At 47.2% G+C, this 13,337-nt stretch overlaps 1 protein-coding gene across 4 annotated transcripts in view; it reads right to left on the bottom strand.

The window, feature by feature from the left end:
- Positions 1-13,337, bottom strand: part of LOC147426545 (bidirectional sugar transporter SWEET7b-like) — a 100,555-nt gene that overhangs the window by 26,183 nt on the left and 61,035 nt on the right. For 2 of the 4 annotated variants that reach the window (XM_086498576.1, XM_086498577.1), the window contains exon 3: positions 12,660-12,737. In XM_086498576.1, coding sequence (XP_086354702.1) covers positions 12,660-12,702 — 43 coding nt within the window. In that variant the 5' untranslated portion in view covers positions 12,703-12,737. Of the gene's footprint in view, positions 1-8,459; positions 8,538-12,659; positions 12,738-13,337 lie in introns of all 4 variants that reach the window. The other 2 variants (XM_086498578.1, XM_086498579.1) reach the window with 1 other exon arrangement.

Genomic DNA, 13,337 nt, shown 5'->3' with positions numbered 1-13,337 from the left:
CGAATGTCGAAGCTCGTCAGACCACGAGGAACTGCTGCAAAGTGAGACGTCTGTACCTGTAGAGGGGGTCGCAAGAAAGGCTGTCCCTCTCTCGCCAAGCGACTCGTTGCAAAGGCACTGCCAAGAGATCTCCTAGCAGCTGGGGATGGCCCTGCCCCCTTGGTCGACTGTGGAACTGGAGCAGGAGGGGGAGGGGGGGGTGGGGGGTGTAGGAGCAGGGGGAGGTGGGGGAGAAGAGGGGCGAGGGGGATCGGCAAAGGTAGAGGGGCAAGGAGGAGAGGCGGCGGGAGCAGGAGGCGGGGGGGGTGGGGTGGGGTTGATGAGAAGGGGAAACTCGGGGGGAGGGGGGGCTGTCGAGGGTGAAGCTGAGGTGGGGGCTGGAGCAGGCACCTCATCCTACTCAAGAGGACCGAGTCGGTTCCCCGTGGGAACCCACTGCTACTGGGCAGGCGCTTGAGAACCACCCTGAGTGCCAGGCCGTCGTTGTGGCCCCTGCCGTCGTCGACCACGAACCTGTTGCCATCCCTCCTCCGCTGGAGCCCCGGGCTTGGAGGGTGGCTCTGCCTGTGTGCTCTGTGTCTCTGCCTGTGGCTGCTGGCTAGCCCTTGCAGGCTGGGACTGGGCCTGTGGTGTAGGTCAGGGCCTCCTCCATGGACAAGCCTTTGCAAGATGGCCCATCTGTCGACAAATGAAGCATTGATTCGAGAGGCCCGAATACTCCACGCTCTGTCTAAACCAACCCCCACTCACCCGAGGAAGTAGGATGACCTTCGGGAGAGTGTGAGTATCCCTAACCACAACGCGAACTGAGGGAATGCCGGTCACCTTGGCAGCTACTAAGGCTGCCGTGCGAGGTGTCTCCAGGACAGCCCCAATCACTGAGCCTATCTTGGACAAAAGTGGTAGGTACTCCCTCCGCAATCTAGGAAAGTAGACGAAGATGGGAATGTCTGCCTCCTCTACCAAAACATCTAAAGTAGGGTCAAAACCATGTCTCCACTGTTGAAAGTGGGCTCGAACTGCTCGGATGATCAAAGGGCTCATGGCGATGACCTTGGACGCCATCTCGGAGGTCTCAAACTCGATCTGGTACTAGCCTCGTCCGAGGATCTGAACATCCAAGATCTTGCCCACTTCTGCGAGAAGGCGAGCCTAGAGAAGATCACGTAGCTCTCCTCTCTAGGTCTGGTGCCGAGAATCTTGTAGATGACATAAGTCGCCTGCAGGCACTCTATCTCTGCGGCTAGGCTCGCTTGCTCTGTCGATGAAAGAGCAAGTCAAATGGTGGGCTCAACGGGGTCAGGCGAGGGGACTTCATTGGAGTTCCTCTGTGGTGGCAGAGCATGAGCCTCCATCTATGTTTGCTGCTGTGAAGAAAAGGCGGAGAAACGTCGATGAAGAGGGAAACTCCTGCGGGACCGAGCACGTCAAGGATGTTGGCAAGGCCCGACGAGCATGAGTGGTTGATGGTAAAATGGGGCGGGAGGGGCAATGGCTAAAGGTAAAGTGCAGGAAGGCAGGCGCCGCAAAAGGGGACGGCAGGCGGACAGGATAGCGGCGGGGGACAGCAGGCGGGACAGCAGGACGGGCAGCGGGGAAGGGGTGGGCAGCGGGCGTGGCTGGCGAAAGGCAGCGGGCAGGCGACGGAGGGCAGACGGGCAGCGGATGTGGCAGCGAGCTGGGCAGACCACTCAGGGGGCGGGCAGGGGTGCTGCATGCTAGAGGGCAGGCATGGGGGCTACGCAAGGGCAGTGGGGGGGAGGGCAGCGATGGCGAGGGGGGGGGGGCAGCGATGGCGATGGGGGGTGGGGGTGGGGGTGCGAGCAACAGCAGCGAGCTGGTTCGTCGAAAATAATTGTGCGTGTGATTGCATCCAGGGACGTCTGTTTTGGAGAGACACCCTTGCTTCGCATCCGCCGAAAACAGCCATGGGCTTCTTGGCCCTGCCCAAGTTGGGCGTATCCTACAATCAGTGTACTCCAAGAGACAACATCCTTGACAGGAAGCTCCTCAAGCACTTTTTGTGCTTTATGAAGTGCACCACACTTCACCTACATGTTGACCAAGGTAGTGCCAAGCACAACGTTTTTTTCAACAACCCCTGGCTACCAATATCATCATGGCTTCCTTTGCCCATATCAGTATCTTGTGTAATGCCACATGCCTTCAAGGTGCAAGTGTATGTCATTGCATTTGGAGAGATGCCCTCTCTCTGCATCTGCTGAAAACAGCCCAAAGCTTCCTAATCGTGACCCTTGGCTGCGTATGTTTGGAGATACACCCTCGTTTTGCATCTGCCAAAAACAGCCCAAAGCTTCTTGGCCCTCCCCAAGTTGGGCATATCCCGTACCTAGTGCATTCCAAGAGACGACATCCCAATCAAGAAGCTCCTCCAGCACTCTTTGTGCTTTATGAAGTGCACCACACTTCCCTTACATATCGATCAAGGCAATGCCAAGCACGTGGCAGCCACGTGGGACTACTGTACAGATTTCCGTGTTCTGCACTGGCAGCTATAACAAATTTTCAGCAAGGTGGGTCCACACATACTGTTCGTGGTGGATCTGTACTTACTGTGTGTTGTTTCGTAGAAAAAAGATTTTTATGTATGTAAAAATATGTAGTCTTGTTAAAAAACCTCAATTTACCGAACTTCCTAAGAAATTTCCAATCAAAAACAAGGTTACATACATCAGCTTTTAGAGACATGTAAGACATGTTTTACAAGACATATGCATATTGTCATATTACCTACGCATTGGCTCGGAAACCCTCACAAAATCACTCGATGGCCTGATTTCCCCAAAAATGAAAAATAACTTTTTTTGACTTGTATAGATCGATCTGTACAGTACGGATCACACCAATTATATGTACATATGGAAACAACCTTGATTTTCAAAGTGGACTTTTGGTAGCAGATGCTTTTGGGTATAAGTGCTTTTGGATCTGCTGCTTTTGGGGCTCTGCTTCTGGGCATCCCTCGTAAGTTTATAAGTGCCCAGAGGGCCACTTTTTAGAGAGCATCTAGGAATAGAGGCTCGAAGAGAGTTGAACCCTCAAAAGTTATGCTTGGCAAAGCATAATAATAAAGAAATGCCCAAAGGGGTGCTAGTCTTTGGGGCTAGTGCATTTGGGTTCGGAACTCTGCTATGCCGTGTTCACTCTCCTCTCTCTTTCTATTTAAGCTCAATGATTTTGCAGTTTTGCTATTGATTTCACGCTTGGAGTGTCCAAGCTTGTAACACAAGTGTGGTAGATTGGTTATCCCATTTCCCTCTTAAATAACTGGTCTAGAGTTCAACAGATAGATCTCTTGGGCCTCTTGGAATGCTTCCTACAACGTTAAAAGCTTCTCTTCTCATGCGTATGCGTGGGCGTGTCTGGGTGTATGTGTATCTAAATAAAGATAAAATTGGAAATAACCTTTCTACCACCCAACTGTGGTAGTAGATTGGTTAATCCCAATTACCTCTTGAATGCATGGTCTTGAGTTCAATGCTTGTGGGATAGATCTTTGTGGTCTCTTGAAATTGTTCCTATGACATGAATTCAAAGCTTCTCTTCTCTCTTTCTCTTTATACCAAGTACAAGTAGCCCTCTAGGGATGCTCATGTGAGTCTGATACCTAGAGGAAGTACAATGTTTTGAGAAAAGGAATTGTATGAGGAATATAAACGGACTACTAGGAGGTATAGAGTGGCATGTAATGTGGCCTAATCCAGACTAAAGAAGGTTGAAGAAAAGCTTTGCAACGCTGGTCAAAATCGGGTAAAACTCATGTCCCGTAGAAGGCAGCATGTTTCTGTCACGATTGTGCTATGTTATCAACATTACATCTACTCCTAGTTGTAGATACGCGAAGTGCCATGCCAAGGAGGACCCCTACGCTTGGATGGTCACACCCCTTTGCCCAAGAGACGTGCCTCTTCGCCAAAAGCCACACTCCTTCAACGACTGGTCACACCCCTACGCTCTACGAGTGCGACTCTTTGCCCAATGGTTGCAGCTCTTCGCCGAAAGGATGTGTCTTTGCATCTAAAGTCATGTCTCTTCACCAAGAGACATGTCTTTTCATTTGTGTCTCTTCGTCTCCTATATAAGGAGCCCTTGTATCACACATTCAATCAATCAACACAGAGTCTTCTGAGTCTTGTTTCTGAGTTCAGTTCAAGTTTCTTAAGTCTTAATCATGAGTTTAAGTACTTAATTAAGGGTTAGTACCTAGAATCCTTACAGTGGTATCAATGAAATTTTTTTCCCGGGACTTGCGGGTTTTGAGCCTCTCACCCTCGCTCGCTACCCTCTTCCCCCTCTCCCCTCCCCAGAGTTTAATGGAGGAAGAAGAAAGGTGATTCCTACAAGCGATGTGTAGTCGACACACCCTCACCCGAATAAACACACACCCTCGGCAGACAAGAGAGCCCGTGCTTACCCGGGCTGAAATGGGGTGGAAGCTGGTGAATTCCTTCACGCCCCTATGCTGGTTTTGCACGCTTCTCAGATGCTCTCCTTCGCGCCTCGCGCTTATCCTCACATGAAGGTGCGCCTTTTGGTGAACGGGTGTGTACCCTCCTGGTGCAACGAGGCTTTTCGCTCACCCGGTGTTCGTACCTCTTCGACAGATGAATGTACCTTTTGGCCGGTGATAGTAGCTTTTCTAGCCTCATCCGCCGATGATCGCACTTGCTGGCTGGAGCTCGCACCCCTTCACGCTAGCAGATGGCTGCCCACAATAGTGCTAGCACTGGTGATTTTCCCTACACTGGTGCCTTTTGGCTTTGCTCATGTGCCTTTTACCCATTTCACACAAAGGTTGGGCACTTTTAAAGCTTGAAGACCAATTTTTTAACAAGTTGGCCACTTTGGGGCTCATTTGGGTAGCCACGTACGACTCAGCACAATAACCCTTGTTCAGCGTGGGTTATCACAATCAGCAGAACCAGCAAACACATTTGTTTGTATTCAGCCCAGCCAGCAAATCAACAAAAGAACACAGCAGCCAGCGTGTCGATTTAGCCCAGGCAATGTTTAGCGTACGAAAACCAGCATGCGATCATTTTTGCCCAATTTTTTTGAAGTGCTGATGTGGCATTAAATTATTAAGGTGGCACCCCTTGGTCTGCGTGAATAAGTTTTTTTAAAAAAACCATCGCTACAACACTGCCAGCGCTTGGTGTTCCTACCCCTCCTCACCATCACTGCCTCTAGGTGCTCCTCTCGTGCTCACAATTGCATGGATGCCAACGTCGACAAGTTCCATGTGCCAGTGCCATACCTGAGCTACATTGACGTACTCCTAGAAGAGATTCTCCTGGAAACCAACCCGCACTTGGTACTTCGGGTGCCTCTCTCGGAACCAGAACCAGAGCCTCTCCCGGAACCGGAACCTCTCTCAGAACAACTACCCGCACTTGTTCCCGCATTGGCACCTGCAGCAAAGAGCCCTCTTTCTTAACCGGTTCCACAACACCCAATACTCGCTCCAGAGGCCAACCCCATATAGCAAGAATACAGGTTGTATGTGACACATCGTCATGCCAGAGTTCAATTATTCCCTCGAAGCAATTGGCATGGCCGAATCACAAGATGGCAAGAACTCTATTCCATCCGAGGAACCGATAGCAGTTCTCAAAACGCAAATGGCAGCACTTTCCAGGAGCCTCGCCTCAATTCACACTCGCTTCAAGCAGATGCAAACGCAAAACACTTTTCGGAGTCGTCCTACTGCTTCTCAGACGACTAATGTTGCTTATCCGCCATCTTCTTCCGACGCTTCAGTGGTCGACCAAGAAGAACCACTCAAACAAAAGCCTTCGGAACTCAAACTTTCTCACCCAAAGCATGGTTTCTCAGAGACAACTAGACACAAAGTACCTTCATGCGAGCAGCAAAAGTCTCAGCATGAATATTCTTGGAAATGCTACACTTCTAAGCAACCAACTTCTTATTGGAATCATCAGAACAAAAGCAGTAATATGAAGCTTCCAAAGGATCACCAGCGATACTAAGATGGGCTTACTTAGTGGCACAGATATCCGACCCTAGTCGAGTACTCGGTCGTGAATGCTGCGACGCTGGACAAGTTCCCCCTCACGAGCCATGCCTTACATTTAAGTCTTTCTTATCTGACGGTGGTAAAGTTGAAGATTTATTGATCCTTTCCTTGTGCAAGAGGATCCTTTAGAGGTCTAAGAGGTAGCAGCTCCCTCGACCTCCCCCTTCTCAATTGGAAGCCTTAATACCCACTGAGAAAGCTGAAGATTCAAAAGATTCCAGTTCTTATGTGACAACGGACAAGTACATAAACCCTTCTATGGCTGTGATCCAGGCAGAAAAAGTTGCCTCATCACAGCCCTTGCAGAATAAAGTCTTTGTCCCTGAACAGATACCAAATGCAGTGGTGAATGATAATTTTTCAAACTTGAAGATTCCAATCCTTACCTTCAGCAGTGCAAAATATAAATCAGATACAGACTCTTGCAGCACGACTTTAGTCGCTGCAATTGAATATTTGGACACAACTTGTTCCACAGATAAACCCTTACAAATGGATATACCTTCAAATACTACTCTGTTTCAAACTACGACATCTCTTCAGGAGGATTTTACTTTTCCAGACAAACCAATGGAGTACCTTACAGATTTCCAACCAGTGGTCATCACTCAACAGAAAACTCAAGTCAGTTTATCAATAATTTCACTCGAAGCAGATACAGATTCAATTTTTTATTGGACAAAGCTTGAAGTTACAAATGACTTCGACAAAGGCACTTATCAAGTTGCAGATATGATCAATTTTCAGTTTGGAAAAATAGTCATGGTCATTAAGAGTGCCATGACATGGGACTTCACAGAAAGAGCTTTGGATGTAGAAGCACTACAACAATACATTTCCTTCTCCCGGAGTTTCTACAACTACCTTGGGTTTTATTTAAAGAGGGAGGGAATGTCACGATTGTGACTATGTTAACAGAATTACATCTACTCCTAGTTGCAGATACATGAAGTGCCATGCCAAGGAGGACCCCTACGCTTGGATGGTCATACCCCTTCGCCCAAGAGACATGCCTCTTCGCCAAAAGCCACACTCCTTCGACGACTAGTCACACCCCTACGCTCTACGGGTGAGACTCTTCGCCGAATGGTTGCAGCTCTTCGCCAAAAGGATATGTCTTTATGTCTAAAGTCATGTCTCTTCACCAGGAGACATGTCTTTTGATTGTGTCTCTTCGTCTCCTATATAAGGAGCCCTTGTATCACACATTCAATCAATCAACACAGAGTCTTCTGAGTCTTGTTTCTGAGTTCAGTTCAAGTTTCTTAACTCTTAATCATGAGTTTAAGTACTTAATGAAGGATTAGCACCTAGAATCCTTACAGTTTCAACATGCCCAGTCTAGCTATATCCCAAGTCTGTGAGCAGGATACGAACTGCACGCCAAAGAAAATGAGCATACGGGCAAAATGATCTTCAAGGCCCTTCTGAATAACAAGTGATAGCTTGCATGGAGTTTCATAACTGCAGGATGTGAAAGAGCATACAGTGCTGATATAGACTCACTCAATTCTTGACTCAGCCTTTCTCTTCAGATTCAATAATTCTTTGCCAAGGCACAAGCTTGTCACAAGCATAGTTACAGGGAATGGCCACTCTCAAGCTTCCGTTCCCCATTCCCATTCCAAAACCCCCGTTCTGTGTTTTGGACCTGAATATCTGTAACAGGGAATGGCAATTCATGCCCCTTTCCCTTCCCGGGGGCTTGTTCTGCAGTCCAATTTTCGTTCCTGGTAACTATGGTCAGAAGCTTGACAAATACTTCTTGTGTGCCTTGAAGGCTGGGCTGTGGATAAATATAGGGCTATTCCTTAGGTGGACAGTCTGTCTGCATGCTTTGTGGTAGGAGGGTGACCGCGTGCATACTTATCTTCCATCCACCACTTAATGAATATCTAAGTCTTTGAACCCAAAGAATATTTGGTTCAGTTTTCGGGTTTGTTTGCCTCTGCGATACCCCGGGAGGAGTTGGTGGCAGGTCGTTAAAGTGATCAATCAGATTTTGATTAATCGAAATGACTTTGATCATTGCACGCCCGACGTTGAGTGAAGGGCTCGAATTCGTGATTTTCTCATTGAGGAGCTGTTGGTATTTAATTAACCTTGTGATTAATCAAAGGCAAAAGTTATTAAGCCTGTTTGCGAAACTGTCACACGACAACCACCCAATAGTTAGCATTAGCCACCCAAGGAAGGTTAATTTGCACATGGTACTCAAGCAACATAACTCTGCATTCTAAACATTTATTAGAAACATCTGCAGCCTTGAGGTCCACTTGCGATTAAGGCATAATAGATGTAAGCGGGGTTAATTTTCTAACAAATTCATATCACTACATACCATCAATCTAAATGTCAGTAGCAAAGAGCACCTCTTATTATTCCACAGAGAGAGGGTCACCTAAAATGCCAATGGCTGTGGAGACGGTGTCAATATTCGTCATTTTGTAGTGCTGTAGACAAACGCCTAATTAAATGCCTGCACATGATCATGGCAGAATGGCAAGATTATGGCATGCATCGCTTATTGATTCATATTTCATTCTCATCTTAGCCTGATTAACATCATACAGATGTTGAAACCGCGAATGGGCACAAAGAGAGAGAGTAAAAACACAATGGAAAGCTAAGCTATTTGTGGAAAGTGTTAATCTCTCTCTCTCTCTCTCTCTCTCTCTCTCTCTCTCTCTCTCTCTCTCTCTCTCTCTCTCTCTCTCTCTCTCTCTCTCTCTCTCTCGTGGATGATCACCGCAATGAGAGTGAGTTCTTGCTATTCTACATCATTTTTCTTGGCAATAAATGGTTGTTTATATATAAAAAAGGCGGCGGAAATGGTTTTGAGAATGTGTTTTTTTTGTGTGTGTGTGTGTGTGTGTGTGAGAGAGAGAGAGAGAGAGAGAGAGAGAGAAGGGTACCGTGAAAGACAACCGCTTTTATATGAGCCTTCAACTAGAGAAAAAGGGAAAGCGGCGCAGTGCGCAACAAAAAATTGGCCAACCATCCCCCTTCCCTCTCTCCTTCCATGTAAGTGAGCTTCAATTAGCTGTGTGGACAAGGTTCACCCGTCCTCTTAATCAGGTGAACGCTACTGATTTCTACGCACGCTCTCTCTCTCTCTCTACACAAAACCACCTTACGGTTGATGGTTTTGTGACGAGGCCCAGATACGACACCCACTTGTCTCATGGGGTACGATGTGCTATCGGCCAGATACGCACATCTTCACACCAACTGCGGATCGAGACTGGGAGATACAGCGGAGTACCAGCAAAGGCCAGGACATGCCCCCTGTGTGACATCGAGCCTGAGACAGAGTTGCACTACACATGCCACTGCCCCGTGTACTACGAGATACGAGGCCACTTCCATTGCTTGTTCAGAGAGGGCTTTGGACCATTCTCCAGAGTCATGCAGTATGAGGATCAGAGATGCTTGGGTTTGTTTTTGCTCGAGCTACGCAGACACAGAGAGAGCCTGATGAGAGGAGAGGCTAGCCAGTCTCAGAGACAGATCACAGATTTCTTTAGAGCTACCACTGGACACCCGGAGGAGTTACTACCACAGCAGAGCTCGTCGTCTCACACCAGAGGCACACTGATCGACTGAGCGACTGAGCTGGGGAGATCCAGACGCCCACGACTGCCGAGGACTACAAAGCATCGGCGGAGGCTGCATCAGAGGATTCGGATCACTTTGGCTCGACATGCACGACGCCCGGTCAGACTACTGACCATGGAGGAGATTGATGAGATCCGCCAGCGACCGATGTTGGATCTCTTGTGATCTAGCTATCCCAGCTAGCTGCTTAGTTCACACCTAGTAGTTTAGGATTCCATAGTATTTTATTGTGACATTTGTCATTTCATTTTTGTCATCTTGTTACTCTAACTTTGTATCAGATCCACCACATTGTAACTTTCTGGTCTCATAGGTCACTTTGGCCTTTTGAAGACGTTCATATAACATTTCATCTCTCTCTCTCTCTCTCTCTCTCTCTCTCTCTCTCTCTCTCTCTCTCTCTCTCTCTCTCTCTCTCTCTCTCTGTATTGTTGTTTTGTGGACTTCAAGAAAGCGTTTGACACAGTACCCTGTCAAGGGCGATGGTCACGTATGGAAACTCTGGGAGTCCCTATGCATCTCAGGGCAGCAGTGGGACACCTCTACCAAGAGGTCAGATGTAAACTCAAGACAAACACAGGTTTCTCACAAGAGTTCAGGAGCACTATGGGAGTTAAACAAGGATGCCCTTTGTCACCTACACTTTTTGGACTATGCATAGATGAGCTTGATGATTTCATTAACAAGGCTATGGGAGAGGGGGGAGATCACCCTAGCATTGGTACTTTCACGCTTCTTCTCCTCATATATGCCGATGATGTGGTTCTCTTTGCCTACAAGGCCCTCCTTCTACAGAAACTTTTGGATGTAGTACATGCATTTTGCAATGCAACGGGCTTGTCAGTCAATGTAGCCAAAACAAAGGTTATGTTAGTCCACACATGTAGAAATGAGAATCAGCCCATCATCACGTATGACGGGCAAACACTCCAAGCGGTTGAGAGGTTCAAGTACTTGGGCATCTATGTACCTTCAAACCATGCATGGGGAAGTTGCGCGCAAAACAGAATTGATGCAGGACAAGCGAAATACTATGAATTTGAGAACATATGCAAGAAAAGTGTCACAAAGAGATGGGAAATCAAGTCTCTGACATTTGATGTATGCGTGGTCCAAACAATACTTTACGGTGTAGAGGTAGGGGGGGGGGGGTATCCCCGCTAGCACTTGGAATGACATTGAAAAGATACAGAAAAAACTCCTATGTAGACACATGGGGATCAAAAATACCACCCCATACTCAGTGATGTTTTTGGAGACAGGCAAGAGACCCTTGCAAATGCAAGCCTTACAGAGGGTACACAGATACCTCATGAAAGTTAAGATGATGCCGGAGAGCCGTCTACCCCACATGGCATGGCAAGCCGGATGTAAACCGCAAAAGAATTACGAGTAAATTTCTCACATCCAGTCTCGTAGAAGACATACGGAAATGGTTCTCTAGATGGAATGTGGGAGACCATGTGGACATGCACATAGAGGAAGGCACTGAACATGAGCATGGGCTGAATTTTGACAGAAGCATACTTGAAGCCCTACACACTAGATGGAGTACAGCAGTACACAGGTCCAAATTTGAATACTATGGCAAACACATCAATACACGATATTGGGAGACCTACAAGATTGGGGACACCCAGATGCATATCAGGACACCTATGTCCCACCGGGCAAGACGGGCCATTACTTTGATGCGGAAGCGATCACACATGCTCAAGATTGAAACGGGAGGGTGACTGAATATTAAGGAAAATAGAAGGACAAGCACACAATGCAATTTAAACAAAGTGGAAAGCGAGGCCCATGTCACCATTGAGTGCCCAGCATACGCACACATCCGTGCTGATTTCCCACTGCTATTGCAAGGGGATGTCACCTTTGAGGAGCTTCTCTCTCGGACACACCCCTCCCCAGTAGCTTTAGGCATCTACTTTGCCAAAGTATTGGATCATCACACAACACTAACACACAAGCAAGCTACTAGCCCACTACCCCCTCTACACACATGAGGGGAGCCTCTTGTACATTTTTTTGTGGTCCCATGGGTCATTTTGGCCCCCCGAGGACGTAAATACAACATCATCATCATCTCTCTCTCTCTTCCTTTTGTGTTGCGCACTGCGCCGTTTTGCCCTTTTTCTCTGGCTGCGGGCTCATAAAAAATCAGCCGTCTTTCACGGTCTCTCTCTCTCTCTCTCTCTCTCTCTCTCTCTCTCTCTCTCTCTCTCTCTCTCTCTCTCTCACACACACACACACACACACACGCTCACGCGCGCGCACACACACATTGTCAAAACTATTTATGTTGCCTTTTTAAATCACTTCTTGGTCCTGCATATATAAACAGCCATTTATTGCCAAGAAAAACGATGTACAAGGGCAAGAACTCGCTTTTACTGCAGTCATCATCCACATCGCGCGCGCGCACAGAGAGAGAGAGAGAGAGAGAGAGAGAGAGAGAGAGAGAGAGAGAGAGAGAGAGAGAGAGAGAGGCATTAACACTTTCCACGAATAAATTAGCTCTCGACTGTGTTTTTACTCTCTTTGTGCCCACTCGCAGTTTCAACATTTGTAAGTTTGTTATGATGTTAGTCAAGATAAGAATGGAATATGAATCAATAAGCGATGCATGCCATAATCTTGTCATTCTGACACGGCACAGCGGAGTTCCGAGCCAGCAGGACACACTGGCCCCAAAGACTAGCACCCCTTCCAGCATTTTTGTCACAGGGCAACCACCCCAATAGTTAGCATTAGCCACCCAAGGAAGGTTGATTTGCACATGGTACTCAAGCAACATAACTCTACATTCTAAACTTTTGTTAGAAACATCTGCAGCCTTGAGATCCACTTGCAATTAAGGCATAACAGATGTAAGCAGGGTTAATTTTCTAATAAATTCATATCACTACATACCATCAATCTCAATGTCAGTAGCAAAGGAGCACCTCCCATTATTCCACAGAGAGAGAGAGAGGGTCACCTAAAATGCCAATGGCTGTGGAGACGGTGTCGATATTTGTCATTTTGTAGTGTTGTAGAGAAACGCCTGATCGAATGCCTACACATGATCATGGCAGAATGGAAAGATTATGGCATGCATCACTTATTGATTCATATTTCATTCTTATTTTAACCTGACTAACATCATAACAAACTTACAGATGTTGAAACTGCAAGTAGGCACAAACAGAGAGTAAAAACATAGTAGAGAGCTAAGTTATTCGTGGAAAGAGTCTCTCTCTCTCTCTCTCTCTCTCTCTCTCTCTCTTTCATGTGGATGATCACCACAGTGAGAATGAGTTCTTGCCCTTCTACATCGTTTTTCTTGGCAATAAATAGTTGTTTATGTATGCACGACCAAGGAGTGATTTAAAAACGTGGCGGCAATGGTTTTGACAATGTGTTTGTGTGTATGTGTGTGTGTGTGTGTGTGTGTGTGTGTGTGTGTGTGTGTGAGAGAGAGAGAGAGAGAGATAGATAGATAGTTCTATTATCGTCCTCGGAGGTCAAATATGACCTATGGGACCAAATGAACATGTCACGTGGTGTGAGTGGAGTTCATAAGTGACTCTCGATGCTCAAAAATGGCTGAAATGAGCGTCGCAATAGAGAGTCCACATCGTGGTTGGGAGAGGAAGGTATGTAGGGAGAGCTCATG

Source organism: Adiantum capillus-veneris, chromosome 24 (genome assembly GCF_014529385.1).
Source record: "Adiantum capillus-veneris isolate H3 chromosome 24, ASM1452938v2, whole genome shotgun sequence".
Taxonomy (NCBI): Eukaryota; Viridiplantae; Streptophyta; class Polypodiopsida; order Polypodiales; family Pteridaceae; genus Adiantum; species Adiantum capillus-veneris.
Note: the sequence above shows the minus strand (reverse complement) of the source record. Positions and strands in the feature narration are given on the sequence as shown.